The sequence below is a fragment of the Poecilia mexicana genome, unplaced genomic scaffold (genome assembly GCF_051168715.1).
Source record: "Poecilia mexicana isolate PSO_F unplaced genomic scaffold, ASM5116871v1 scaffold_5, whole genome shotgun sequence".
Lineage (NCBI taxonomy): Eukaryota > Metazoa > Chordata > Actinopteri > Cyprinodontiformes > Poeciliidae > Poecilia > Poecilia mexicana.
In genome coordinates, this window is record NW_028263374.1 from 9,408,097 (window position 1) to 9,422,935 (window position 14,839).

At 39.4% G+C, this 14,839-nt stretch overlaps 1 protein-coding gene across 1 annotated transcript; it reads left to right on the top strand.

Moving 5' to 3' along the window:
* The first annotated feature begins 5,006 nt into the window (after positions 1-5,006).
* On the top strand, positions 5,007-7,136 carry LOC148159632 (uncharacterized). The gene is made up of 3 exons (XM_088005486.1): positions 5,007-5,199; positions 6,380-6,466; positions 6,611-7,136. Exons 1-3 carry the CDS (start codon positions 5,103-5,105, stop codon positions 6,853-6,855), a joined length of 429 nt encoding a protein of 142 aa, XP_087861612.1. The 5' UTR covers positions 5,007-5,102; the 3' UTR covers positions 6,856-7,136.
* Positions 7,137-14,839: the final 7,703 nt, after the last annotated feature.

The window sequence follows — 14,839 nt, forward strand, 5'->3', positions numbered from 1 at the left end:
TCTATAAGGCCTTATCAACACGCCTGAACTGACCAGCAAGAAGCTGAAAACACTGATTAAAAAGCAGCCAGGAGGTCTGTGGCATCTCTGGAGGAGAGACTTACTCAAGTGAGATAAAACTTTAAGCATTTTTTTTTTTTTGTTTAATGAGGGTAAAATTATTACCAACATCATTTTCTTCCAATAGAAAATGTTGAGTACAACACAATGTTTTTGTCCTTTTATAACCAAACTTTTATAAAAAGTAGAACCACGTCTGTGTAGAAACTTTTACTGAAAAGCTGACACTGCTGCGTTGTCACTTTTAATTTAACTTAATTCATTAGGCTTAATATTAAGGTTTGTGAAAGAAAGTGACGGAAATCGTTCTCTTATGACAGAGTAAATTTGTTCAGTGAAGTCCAAAAGATTTTGAAAATGAGGTTAATTTTCCTTTGGTACAGAAAATGTGTAATTTCTTTTAGGTCTTAGATCTATAATGAATAACATCCATTTTCGACAAAACAACAACACAGTCAGATGACTTTTACAACTTTTGTTTGACATTTTCTTGCCCCTTGAGTACTTTTGACTTGTCAGTTTTGGCCCACCTGACAACACGTTTGAACACCCCTGGTTTTAGATCAACACATGGCCTACTTAAAGTTCACACCTAAACCCAGTTAAGAGAACCGATTAAAAATTGAGCAACTCTGCAAGAAAGAACGAGGGCGAAATCTCGGTCACTAAAAACGTGTAAAGCCCAAACAACCTGCAGCAGGGCTTCTACCAAATACGACTCAAGCAGGCTGAATACACCAGCATGCCAGACTTTTCAGATTATTAGGAAATCATTCATTATTGTCCCCGAGCTTCACAACTACGGAAAATGGATGAATGGATGGGCTAAGCGTAAGCTGCATGAGCTTCCACCACAGACTCGATTCAAACGGTGATCTCAGCCTGAGTGGCATTTAGGTGACAGCAGAGTTGGTTACAGACGGGCGACTTGCATGAGGGCGCGACTGCCTGCATCGCTCTGTAATGAGCAGCCCTGACGGTTGCAGCTCGAACTACGTCGGGAGGCCGGGGGCTAAAACTACAAGACGTCACCACAGATGGAGAAAAAGAAACGGCGCAAAAGAGGAATGGAGCAGAGAGGTGAAAATGTGTAATTTGGACTTACTCTTAAGGCGGCAATAAATTCCATTTTAATGGGGCGCCACGAGCAGAAGCAAGCACTCAGCAGTCTGTTGTGTTTGATGCCAAATTGTGCAGAATAAACAGATTTGCTGTGCAGCTGGTCTAAAGACACAGTTCCCTCCCAACCGTCTCTCTGACTTGCTCTGTTCCCATCTCTCCTTGATATCTTTCCCCCTCACCCCTTCCCCTCACCCCATCCCTCCATCTCCTCTCCTCCGTGGACACGGTGGACAAGAATTGGACAAATCATTACAAAAAGATGGAAAGTGCTTTGATTTATTTTCCTCCACTTAGCCGAGTACTCGTCTCCAGCTGTCACACATGCGTTCAAAGCCGAGGGTTTTTTTTTTTTTTTTAATAAAGTGGTGGCGGAGGGAAAAAGTGAGCTGCATGCCACTAATGAGAAACAACATGTCACATCTGCCTCATTTCCTTCTGCAAAGATGGATCTCCGGTCATCCTGCACCAGTTAATCGGAGACAAAAAGCCTCTTTGTTCAGGATGACCTCTCCTGCACTGACCACGCTGCTGGTGCGATCGTGGAACAGAGGGAAGCTGAACATCTTTTTTTTTTTATGTTGAAACAAACAAACAAAAAACTATTGGACAAACCTTTACATATTACATTAGGTAATATCTTGCAGTATTGGGATGATGTTCCTTCCAGCCATTTTGAACCAAAGCTTGTTTAACAGCAGTTTCTATGCACGCAGAGAATATTTAACTTCATTAACATTTTATTTTTAGAAACTCCACCACCAAACACAATGTGGTATCTGTTTGCAAATGGATCCCTGCGTGTGTCTTTGTGCATGAGTTTGTCTGAATTCACAAAATTGAATGCGAATGTTTGCGCATGGATGCATGACGTGGAATTGTGATAGAGGGGATGCAAGCATGAATGGTGTGTGTGTGTGTGTGTGTGTTTGTTTTTTGTTTTTTTTTTTCTGGTGAATGTGTGCAGTGACCATGTGTGGAGGTATTTCATGTCCGTGGCTCTGGTTTTGGAATTGTTTTGCTGCATGGATGGTCTAAAGCAATAAATGCTGCACAGCACAGGAGATATGCTCTTATCTTTCCAAGCCACATTCGCCAAAATCTTGTCCCGTTATTTGTTGTGGTGTTATTCTCATGGGAAGGGGCGTGGGGGGGGTGGGGGGGGAAGCCTGTTGCCATGTGGGTTTGGGGGTTAAGCCTAAATTGAATCTTAAGAGACATTACATAATCTGCTGCAAATTAAAATGGCTCCTATCTCGTAACAGCTGCCTTTTCTCAAGGAAGCAAAAACAAACTCCTTTCTTTTAACCAACTAAATCATCTCATTTCTAAGTCATTCAGAGTGACTTGGTAAATATTATTATTATTATTATTATTATTATTATTATTATTATTATTATTTTAAAAGGCAAAGTCAGACTGAGTGGAGAGAATCTGTGGACATTAATCCACTATTAAATCTCCTCAATTTGGTTTAGGTCTGGACTTTGACTGGACCATTCTAGCACATGAATATGCTTCAAATGAAACTTCTTGTTTTGGCTCCGGCTTTATGTTGAAAGCCGTTGTCCTGCTGGAAGGTTGATAGGTTTTCCTTAAGGATTGCCCTGTATTTAGCTCCATCCATCATCCCATCAGCTTTCTCCACCTTCACTGTCTCTGCCGAAGCATGATGCAGCCACTCCCATGCTTCAGCACATGGGGGTGGTGTGTTCAGACTTATAGCAACCTACAAACGGGATTTTCCATGGGCCTCTTGGGTAGTTTTTGATCTTGATTTGCTCATTAGTTTAGGTGGGCAGCCATGACTTAACAGATTAGGTTACGCATGGCCGCCATTCACTTTTATTTCACAAATGACGGATTGAACAGAGCTTGAAATGTAGCTTTATAACGTCCCTCTGCTTTATGCATCCCTCACCGGTCTGCTGTGCTCCTTGGCCTTCGTGACGTTGTGTGTTCTCTAGCAAACCTCTGCAGTCTTCACATGGGATTGCGATTTCCCTCTCTGTCCTCCAGAATGCACTGTTGCCTCCTGTAATCCACCTCTGCACTGTGAAGCGCATCCGTTATCTCGCCTATACCTCCACATCTCTATCATGTATCACTTCCCTGTGCTTGTTAGGATGGAGGAGTGGTGCAGCATTGTCACCGCTCTGTATCATTTGCACCACTCTGGCTTTAATTTGAAATGATAGAGTGTTTGCTTTGACTTTGGCAGGATGCGCTCAGGTGACACATTAATACCTCCCTCTGGTGGATTTCATCTCTGGGGGGGAAAAAGAAATATTAAATTGGGCGGATCAGAGATCATACATAAATGTAAGATGAACAGACAGCAGTGCAAGGAGGAGGGAGCCTTAGGACATGTGCGATCGCATGTTCGTTGTTTTATATTAATACCGAAGCTGAGAGATGTTTGAACTCCCCGCAGAAGCTTGGAGGTAGTCATAGCTACGTATTTGATTGAATGTTACATCATACAATAAATTTGTCATGGAAAATAGTACTCTGAATGTGCAATTCTTGTTTATAGTGTGTTACAGAGAAACACTTAAACATATTAGATCATAACTGGATATTAGAACGTTAATTAAAAACAATGGTGCTGTCAAATTGTGATTTGGATGATATGATCTCAGTGTACCATCATCCAGTTGAGATATGCCTCACTGGAAGCCTTTAAAATGTGGGATGATCAATTGCGGACCACATTAATACTTTTTTTTAAGCCACTTAATAAGCTGCAAATCAGATGGCAACTGCAGTGTCATTTATTTGGAAAAAGACTCGCCTATTTCAATTGACCGGATGTGTAAATTAGCAATTGAAGACTTCTTGAGGCAATAAATGGCATCATTTTCTTTTTTTTTGCAGAAAGTAATTATCCCTTTACTGTAAAAGGTGTTTAATTATTTGAATGAACAAAAACTATTACAGCAAAATAAATAAAACATGTGCTACTTGATGTGAAAAGTATATTATTCTATCTTTTCTGGAGTTTGCTGGTTTGATGCGTGCACGTCCGTTTAAACATTATGCCGGTAAAATGTTCCATGCAATGCATAGAGAAACTGCTAAAATAAATACAAGACACTAAATGCTTAAGTTTATGAGAGTACCGTTAAAAAATGACGCACAAGAAGCTTGCTGCAGTATAAGAATATTGCAGCATGACTTGTGTTTGCAAAGCTGCGTTTGAACAAACCACAAGATGCTAAAAAACAAATCATTTGGGCAGATGACACCAAGAGATACAAGGCTAAATTTTCTTTGATGTGTTTAAAGAAAGTAAATACAAAAATAAATGACTTGGCAATAAGTAAGTGCATAATTTTGGTAATCCTAGCTGGGGTGAAATAGGAAATGTTTAGTGTGATTTAATGTCGGGCAGTGAGAAAAAAGTTTATGTGTCTTTTTATGCACTGCATGCAAATCTCTGACTTCAGCTCAGTTCAATACAACCCAAATATAAAGAAGTAAGTTAGTAAAAAGTTACTGTGTCCAGAAGGAGATGTAACTGCATAAAAATCTACTTTCTCCAAAATTTAAAGACTTGTGGACTGGGCAGAGTTTACTCCACAGAGATGAGACGCCACCAGGAAAGATCAATGTTGCAAATGAATTTTTCAATAACCTGACTGGCTTGTTTCTGAACTGAACAAACATTTTCCCACTTAGTTTGTCACTAAACTCCTGCTTTCTAATCCCGTAACAGTTTGACTCTCAGGCTGTGAGGTAATTGATTCATATGTTGCTAAATATGTTGCTGTGTGGGTGGGGGTTCTGCAAAATGACATGCTTCCTCATACTGAAAATGACCAACATCCTTCCTTTCAGTGCTGTCATGTAAAGGAAGTCATGAAAGCTGTTAGGTATCTCTCAGAGCAGGGTCAAAATTAAACGTGTGACTTTCTATCGTCATGGCTGAGGAGTTGGAGCTCTCTGAATACATTAACACACATGAGCTTCGGGAGATGAAGGCAACCAGCACACCTGTTGGTGGAGCTGAAAAATCAGGTGAGAGCACGAGTGAATGTATAATGAAAAGGAAAAAGCAGTTTTGATATTTGTGTTTTTATCAAATTCTTTAAACTGACCGCATTTGCTGCCCAAGCGCATTTAAAGAAATTCATTTCAGATATATTTTAGCAAGACAAATCTCTTTAACCATTGTTTTAATGTGGTCGTATGTACTGTAGTCTTCATTATAATTTGCAAATCATTAACTGTGTTACATATAAGATGGTTCATCTCAGCAAATTAAAAATAATTTAAACAGTAAAAAGGTTATTTCAACTTTTTATTTCTGTTTATTTTTGTGGTAACACTTTATTTGACGGGGTTTGCCTGAGACTGACGCTGTCATGAACATGAAGGATTCTATATGAATGCTTATGACAGTTGTCATGAAGTGTCATTCGGTAAATAATGACACTTTTAATGCAAAGTTACTCTAAAAGTCCATTAAAAATGCTAACTTTGCATTATTTTGTAAATAATTATACTTTAATGCAAAGTTGGCATTTTTAATGGATTTTTAAAGCAACTTTGCATTAAAAGTGTCATTATTAACCGAATGACACTTCATGACAACTGTCATAAACATTCATAAAGACTTTTTCATGTTCATGACAGATGTTATGTGATGTTTATGACAGTGTCATGTCAGCCTTATGCACACCCCGTCAAATAAAGTGCTACCCTTTCGGATAATTAAGTCTTACAGCTAAACATTCAACACATACTTGTAGCTACAAACATGCTCTTAGTTGTCCTTTTTACTTCTTATTGTTTTATTTTGCTTTCACCTAAAACATCTGTGTGTGTTTTTTCCAGATTTGCTGAAACAAGAAATAATCTAAAACAACAAAAACAGCTAACCAGGAACTTACTCCTAAATTCATTTGAGAGATTTAATACAACTTGGAATAAGGCTGTAACATAACAAAATGTGTAAAGAGTGAAGTGTGGTGAATACTTTCCGCCTGCAATGTATTTCTATTTTCTAATCCATTTCTGGTCTTATGAAATAATGACGTTTTCTGAAAAACTGGAGTTGGAGTTTTTAAAAGATGTGAATCATAATCATAAAAGTGAAGAGAGATAAACTCTTGAGATGTCACTCTGTGCGTAAAGAATCAGCATATTTAAATTACAAATAAAAAAATGTAAATCTATGTGTGCTTTGTGTTTGCAGAGAGAAGACTTTTCAGATTGGGAGTTTTAACTTTAGCATTGCTGTGCATCATACAAGCAACTCTAAACCTCTCTCTGCGACTTGCATGTAAGTTCTGCCACAAAAAAAACAACAAAAAACACAAACTCACCACAAATTCAAGACATCAATCATATCTGCACAACGTGTCGTCCTGAAAAAAAACAAACATTTTGCAACAATCTTCTACCCTATTTTCCGTTTTTGTTTCAGTGCACTCAAAAGCCGATGTCGTCCCGTTTGCTTTCAACGGCTCAGTTGTGGACTTTTGCCAGCATGAGCAGCTGCAGCAGAATTCAACCCAGCTCTCTTTCTACTGCAACAACCTGCTCAGGCTGCAGAGAGAGAATCAGGAGCTGAAAAGAGAACGGGACCGCTTACGGGAGAAGATCCAACAGCTTGGCAGGGATTGGACGACGGATGATGACGACTCTGGATCTGGGGTCATGTACTTTTAGCTCATGAATTCTAAACAACCAAGAGTCAAATCAAAAATTTATCAAGGTATTTGTAATATAAGAAGCTAGTCTCTATGATGACTAATGCCACAATAACGCTACAATATTTACAAGTATTACATGTTTTCTTATTGTTATCTGAAAGTTGTTTTTAGGGTCTGCCAAGTGAAAAAAACTCTACATTTTATGGTCTTTCAGTCAAGCTTGTAACTTAAAGTTTTTAGTTTTACTGAGGATATTACCCATGCGTTTAAAAATAAATGTGGTCAGCTTGTCACCAACAGACTCTTAAGCGTAGTTTATAACATCAAGTCAAACCACTATATCTTAGAGCAAAACCGTGTACACCTCACATCAGTCACGTATTTTATATAAAAAAAAGTACCCTTTGATTCCCCATTGATACAAAAAACCAGAAATAAGAATATCATGTTGCACAGTGTGGGGAAATTTACAGCATATTGTGCAATTATTAAAAATAGGAGCATCACATTGAAGAAAATTTGCAACTGAGTAGGATTATTTTAAAGCAATTGTATATTTGGAGATAGAAAACAACAAACAACTTCTGTGATCTCATCTGAAGGTGGCTGTCTGAGTCTCAGCTGGTTAAATTGAATCTTCTTGTTTTTCAGACTTATCTCCAGAAACGTTTTGATAGCTAAGTATCTCCAGCTCTGAGACAGCTTCCATTGTCACCTTCTTCTTGTTCTTCCTCTTAAATTTGTTAGACGGCTTTTCCTCCTTCCTACGATGACACTATTTTGTGCACGTAGGATCAGGTTCATGCTTTGGGTGGCAGATACTGTCCAATGCTGACACTATTTTATCAGGAGTCGTGTCTCCCGGCACTAGGTTATGTTACAGTTAACTAATTATCTGCTACGCATAATGGTGCGCAAGAAACCGAAACTATTTCTTCCCATTGTCTTCTAGAGCTGAAGTGTTGCCTTTCACTTCCTTTATTACAAAGGATTAATGCCTGTTGAATGTTTCAATTTTTTATAGCAGTGAGGAAATAGTGCAAAGTTTTCTAAAATGTTCACAACCAAAACATCTGAAAAATGTGGAGTCTAGCCGTACTGAGCCTCTGTAGAACCAGTCATCGGCGACTTTGGGTTTCCTGGAGGTTCGCCTGCCAGGCTCTGCGGCATCTGGAGAGTGGAATTTATGACCGTGCGTCAAAAATAGCTCAATCACTGTGTGAAAAAGCGCGTTTAAAGTCTTGTCTCACATTTTCAGGTGGCTTCAGGTGTGGACTTTAAATTGAACACTTTGGATGTTGTTTAATAATCCAGCCTTGCTTTTGAACTTCTCCACAACTTTCTCCCTAATCTGTCTGCTGTGCTTCTTTGGTCGTCACGATTCTGCTTGTTTTCTAATGTTCTCTAACAAACCTGAGCCCCTCACAGAACAAGTGGATTCATACTGAGATTAAAGTACACACAGGCAGACTCTGCTAGGAGACGTCTGAGTCATCTGACTGCGCTGGATTTTATTTTAAATTAAAAAAAAGTGGCTGCACAAGTCTCAGATTTATATTTCAAAAAAGATGAAAAACGGAGGTAATTGTTCTTCTTTGCCTCATGTATTTGCTACTTTGCGGTGCTCTGTTTTGATAACATTGAAGAAAATGGAGCATGAATACTTTTGCAGGGCACTGTGATTAAAAACCCCACCCCAACAATAACGACAATTAAAATCAGAGTTTCATAATATTTTGTACAGCTGCATATTCCAAAAAAAAAAGTAATCACAAATTGGATCTTTTTTTTTTTTTTTTTTTTTTCAAATACTGTACAACTCATGCTTTTTATTTCCAGACTCCTTACCTCATCAGGTTTTACCACAGAGAAGTGAAAATATAAAACCCCGGCAAAGGCATTTTTCTGTTATTTCAGCTGCACTCACATCCTCTTAGCCAGCACTTAATGCCAGCTCTCTGACCAGGACGACGCAGTTTGTCACACAAACTATTGTATATCTGTTGTATCATCAGACACAAAGGACTGGTTAAGTGTACTGACCAAATGGGAGAATATGCAACATTTATCCGCTCCCAACAAGAACCCTGTAAGACACACAAGAAAAACCTCACTAAGATTCATGTATGCACATGTACAATTAGATCTTCTTTATACTTGCAAATTGGGCCATCTGCAAACTAAGTCTCCAGTTTTATCTATCACTTATTCAGTAGAACAACTTTATTGTGAGGCAATTAATTTTCTCTTTCACCGTTTTTTTTTTGGGGGGGGGATCACCAAGTCTTTCGTCGCCGATAATTCGGTTAAAGGTAAACTGACAGAAATGAGAGTGCGCTGCATCATGTTCACTAATCTTTTCTCATTAACACTGCTGGCTTCCTTTTAATTAACCACAGTGGCTGGCTCCGGTGTTTTCTTTGTGGCGGTATATATTCCAGGCTCCCGTTATCCAACATCCCAGATGATAGCAGTTGTCAATCACTCCAAACTTCTGTTTCTATTTCCTAAACGGAGCCGTGGCGTGTTTTGATGCATGCACTGCGTTGTGGCCTTCGGCGCCTGCAGCAGATACTACTGCTGAATTCTTCTAGACAGCTCTGTGAGCTCAGGTTTGTTTTATTGAGGCGCAGTGGCAAAACGGCTTCACTTGAACATAAAACGCTTACACATAATGAGGGCAGACCTTAGTCCGTCAGCAGGGTGAGAAAGCATTGCAGCTCTGAAGTTGCAACAGGCAGTGCAACAGACTTCAGACCCCGAGTTCTTGTGCAAACACAGCAGGCTGGTTGTTAGTCAGAGCTGTTCTGTCTGAGGTCCTTTGAGGGAGCTGGAGAACGCTCGCAGATGGTCAAGCATTTTCTGACGGAGCGGTGCTGTCCTCATTTACATACCGACAGCAAGTTCATTCACACACACACACAAACACACGCGTGCTGCACGAAAAGACTGCACACCTGACACGTGAAATGTCACATCAAACTCGTTTACTAAGCAAGTTGTAAAGGTCAGACATAATACAGAATACGAGTATAGATACACTTCATTGAGTTTTTTTATGTGATGAAAAGTGAAGACCAAGGAACGGAGCAGACAGGTTAGAGTTAAAGCCGTGGAGAAAATTATGCTTGTGGCTCTAGATTTGGGATGATTTAGAAGGAGTCGGATTATGAAACGATATTCTATGTCAAGTAACATCATCTCTTGACATGCCATTATTTAGAGGTCCAAGGAGGAGCTGCACAGGTCAGATGGGACAATCTGACAACAGAACAAGGATTTGATCTTCCCTCCTACAAAGTGGCCATTATTGAGGAGTGACAAGATTGTTAAAGTGAGGCTGGAAGGAATATTAAGTAAAAATTACTTTCTTGAACTTTATATCATGTAATAATGTCATTCCCTCCATCATCAAAAACATACCTTGAATGTTGCTTTGATTCCTTTGAGCATTTAAAAAAAAAAAAAAAAAAAAAAAAAAAAAAAGGTTTTATTGGCTCTAGTGGCCTTTATTTGATAGTGAATTGGGTAATGAGAGGAGGGGGAAACCATGCCGGAAAGGTCGCCAGGCTGGGAATCGAACTGGCGACAGCCACGTCGAGGACTAGGGCCTCCATATGTGGGTTGTGCTTAACCCCTGCACCACCACAGCACACCCTCCTTGAAGCATTTTTGAGGAATATATAAAGTGAGATTCAGAGAAATTATCAGTTGTAATTTTTTTTCTTACTTATTTGATCAGGGAAAGATGGGATGGCAGAGGGATAAAAAGTGCTCTATGTTAAAATAATATTTTAATGTTTAATTTGCTGTAATGTGCTAACTAAAAACGAATAAACGTATTGAAAACAGTTTTTTAACCTAAGGTAGAGACAGACGTCGTATCACCATGAACTTGTCGGACATGTCGGAACATCCTCGGCATTGTGGAAGCTAAATAGAGGAGAAGATGAACGATGTGCGGATCTGGCAGATTAGCTGATCGTGAGTTTGTTAGGATAATTGTGTTTTACTCTTATTAAACACAGCTTACACAGGTTCATGATCCATGTCTTCAGTATAAATATCATGCTTAAACATCTCACAGTGGGAAAAAAAAGCATCTCAAAAACCAAATCTGCACTGTGTGTTCAAGTTGTATAATAACTGAATCCAACCCAGTAAACTGGCAGATTCCCAGACTGCATTTTTAAAATAAGCTCCAAACACTGCAACTTGAAGATAATGGAGTTTGCCTCTGGTAAGGAACGGAGAGACACACAGCTTCGGGTTTGCAGGTTTAATTCAACTGACACTTTTTTTTTGCACAATAAATTCAATCAAATCCAAAATGCAGCTGTTCGCAGCAAGCGAGAGCAGGAAATGGGAACAGCTGAACTCTGAGCTTCGCACAGGAGCTTGTTAATGCCTTTGTAGGACAGGATTTGCTAAATCCATTAGAAACTCTTCATACACTGGAAACTAGTGTATGCTGTAAAAAACGTTAAACTCCACTATATGTCAGTTAAATAAATTTAATTGGGAGATGAAACACCAAGGCGAAAGATTTACAGAAGAGCCTTTTGCAGAAGTTTTTTGTAATTTTTTTTTTTTCATATATTACATGTCAGATTGTTAAAGTGAAATTTTAATTGGACCATTTGTGGCCTTGACCTGCCTCTGATGCTTGAGTAATTGTGAGCTGATGATGGCACAAAATACACCAGACTGCCCGTAATGAACAAAATGAGATGTCCCTACTGAATAAGACTACAGCAGCGAGGGTCAGAGTTCAGCACCGGCCTTTCAGCTTCTAATTGGCTGAGCCTGTGATCTCTCCCAGAAGGTCTTGTCTTCGGAGCCGTCAACTTCTCCGTGTCTTTGTGCTTCTCGTTGTGACAGCTCAGCGCTGAGAGCTCACCCAGAGCTACAGCGATGTAAAACTGGTGAGAAGTTCACACAGAGCCTCCTATTAAAGCCTCGCACCAGGAAACGGCGTCACCGTAGAAAGTCCCAGCGCCACATTTGTTGGCCGCTCCGGTAAAATCTGTAACTCATTGTTTGACGCATTAGCATAATCTCCTACTGAAAACAAATAAAAAGTTCAACCTTTAAATTGAGTACATTTATTTAGTTTGGAAAACAAACAGGGTTTTCAGTGAGATCCCTGGTGGCTGTTTGCTTTTGATCGTTTTTCTCTTTACTCACTTTACGTAGTTTATCTGCCAAATATATAGATGCAAAGAATAAGCACAAACATGCTTAGATTTGTTTTTTAGTTCTGTGCAATAAACACAAACAAACTTTAAAAAAAAAAAAAAAAACGGGTTTCTTATTTCTGACTGCTGTTGGCTGCAGTGATTGTGACGGTGCAGGCTGTACTGCAGACACAGTAGAACTTTCTGGTTTGACTCGCGCTAAATCTCTCTGCTTGGTGATCTGTCTTGGCAGGTGTGGCAGACGATGCTGCAGCTCTGCAGGCCGTTGGTGGTGAATGCAGTTTGCAGACTTCCTCACAGGAGCCCCACCAAAATGTTATGGTAGTTTCAATTTCATTTGGAGAGACAGAATATAAAGGACAATTTTAGAAAATATGCAACACGTTGAAGTGAAAAACTGATCTGCATGTCACCGAGCGAAATAAGTATTTCATCACTCATCATGCCATGTATTAGAAACCTTCACTGCCAAGCACTTATCTGAAACCTTTCCTGTAGCTGGTCCCCTGGTCTTAAGTTAAGTTCACTCGCCGCCATTAGAAAAACCGACATTGACATTTTGTTTTATTGAGCATGAACTTTGCACTCACAGTCTGATGGATTTTAAACTAAGTGCATTTACTTTAAAGGGACTGGTTTACTCCACTGCTCTTTGTGTTTGGGTTATCACCATGGCTCTGTACAGTTTTTTTGTGCTGTAGGTGAAACATTAATACACTCGCCCTCTATGCACAAGGTGCATGAAAAGAATAATTTACCCCAGCTGTCTCTTCACAATAAACAGGGATCTTTCCCATCTCTTCATCTCCTTATAACAGAACTCTTAGCACCTGCAGGCTTTTTGAAACAGCCACCGGGTAATTGAATATCTGTTTAAATAACACATGAACTTAATATCACAAATTTAACCGAAATTAGCAGGCTGTCCTCTGCTTGCACAAACACCAACCTGAAAGGCTAATGCTCTGATGTCGTTAATAAAAACAAGATTCTTTTTTTTTTGAAGGGCCAATCAAGCCACCTGCCTGCATCTGTTCAAATACATCCACATAAAAGAGAACAACACAGATGATCCGGATAGGTGTCAACAGATGACAGCCTTCTACCCTTGTCAAGAGCTTGTTGGAAGCCGATTACGTTTATTTTTTTTAATGTTTTGGTTACTTACACATCATAACTTTTCAGCTTTTAGCGATTACATACGGTGAAAAAGCACCGCCTGAGAGTCTAACATCTTCTTCATAACAGATAAGAAAAGTCAGACTCCAGAAACAGAGACTTTGACATCTTTCACAGATGTCCGTCTGCACATAGTGCATGACTTTACATGCACAGGTTTATTTTAGTCTTTATCTTTGTAGTTTAGTGAGATTCCTTTTGTGCCTTGTTAGACCTCCCTGTGTTTGTTTCTGAGTTGATTTTCCCTCAGCTCCTCTGTTCGGATTCCCACCCAGCCGTAGTGCATCTCATGGATTAGTCTCACCTGGCTCTCATGTCACCTCTCGCCCATTTTAAAGCCAGTCAGTTATTTATTTCCTTGTCAGATCCTTCCGTTGTCCTCCATGCTGATAGCCTCAGTGTTGTAAGTTTTCATCTAATAAACACATTTGGGTCCATATTAGCCACATTTTATGTCACTGGTGGTACAAAAAGGAATTGAACAATACAGGTGTTTATTTTTTTATTTAATTTATTTTAAAGCTTTTTACCCATCTTTCATCAATGAATATGTCCAGCATTGCAGAAACTACAACTAAACATGTATTTGATATACAAGCATGTCTTACATTGTCACAAATAACTATTAATTGAGTTCAAACTGTGCATTTAACCCCCCAAAACAAAACAAAACAAAAAATACTATGAATTGCCTTTTTTCTCTACATTCACATTGTGAAAACAAAAATTTCATTAACTGAACAGGTTTCATGATTACAACCACGGCCCTAAACGTCCTCTGAAACAACAACAAGTACCGCTTGTACCTTCCTCTGCTTGTTGGACTCCTTTCTGTCCTTACCGAAGGAAAAAATCAGGAGCTGACAGGAGTTAAGGAGCTAATCTTCCCACAGTCAGGTTGCACGGACAAGCTGGAGATAAGAAACGGCTAATGATAAGGTTTGAGAACCCTGCAGCCCAAACACAAGCTGTAAGGGCCAAGATCCCTGAGCCTGATATAAAATAAAAGGCAAGACTACAAGGCCCAAGGCCCCCAGAAATTTAATAACACATTTGTGCCACCACCACCGGCATGTGTTGCCCTTTTTTACCAAGCGACTGGGTTGGAGACCAAAGGCAGGGTTGAGTAGATCGTAAGACCTTATGCGAAATGACTGCATGAAGAAGAATACGCCACATGATGAGGAACGATGCGCTGGTCTGAATCCTGGGTGCAACTCTTTCCAACAAAGCTGTCGATTGCAGTTATTGCAGGAAAATGACGAGACATGTGCCTCGAGCAACGCGCTATTTATACAACCCCTGGCAAAAAGTATGGAATCACCAGTGTTGGATGAGCAGTCATTCAGACATTTCATGCTGTAAAACAAACTCGGATCAAAAACATGACACAATATTAAGGTCATTCCAAAGTGCAACTTGTTGGCTTTCAGGAACACTCAAAGAAATGAAGAGAAAACATTGTGGAAGTGAGTGAATGATACTTTTATTGACCAAACACAGGGAAATAAATATGGAATCACTCAATTCTGAGGAAAAAAGTATGGAATCATGAAAAACACATAAACAAAAGACCATTCAAAATACATCACTAGTATTTAGTTGCACCATCTTTGGCTTTTA

Excerpts from the sequence above, each read along its gene's own strand:
- LOC148159632 (XM_088005486.1), top strand. The coding sequence starts at position 5,103 with ATGGCTGAGGAGTTGGAGCTCTCTGAATACATTAACACACATGAGCTT. Across the intron at positions 5,200-6,379 it reads TGGTGGAGCTGAAAAATCAG|AGAGAAGACTTTTCAGATTG; the intron begins GTGAGAGCACGA and ends TTGTGTTTGCAG. Across the intron at positions 6,467-6,610 it reads CCTCTCTCTGCGACTTGCAT|TGCACTCAAAAGCCGATGTC; the intron begins GTAAGTTCTGCC and ends TTTTTGTTTCAG.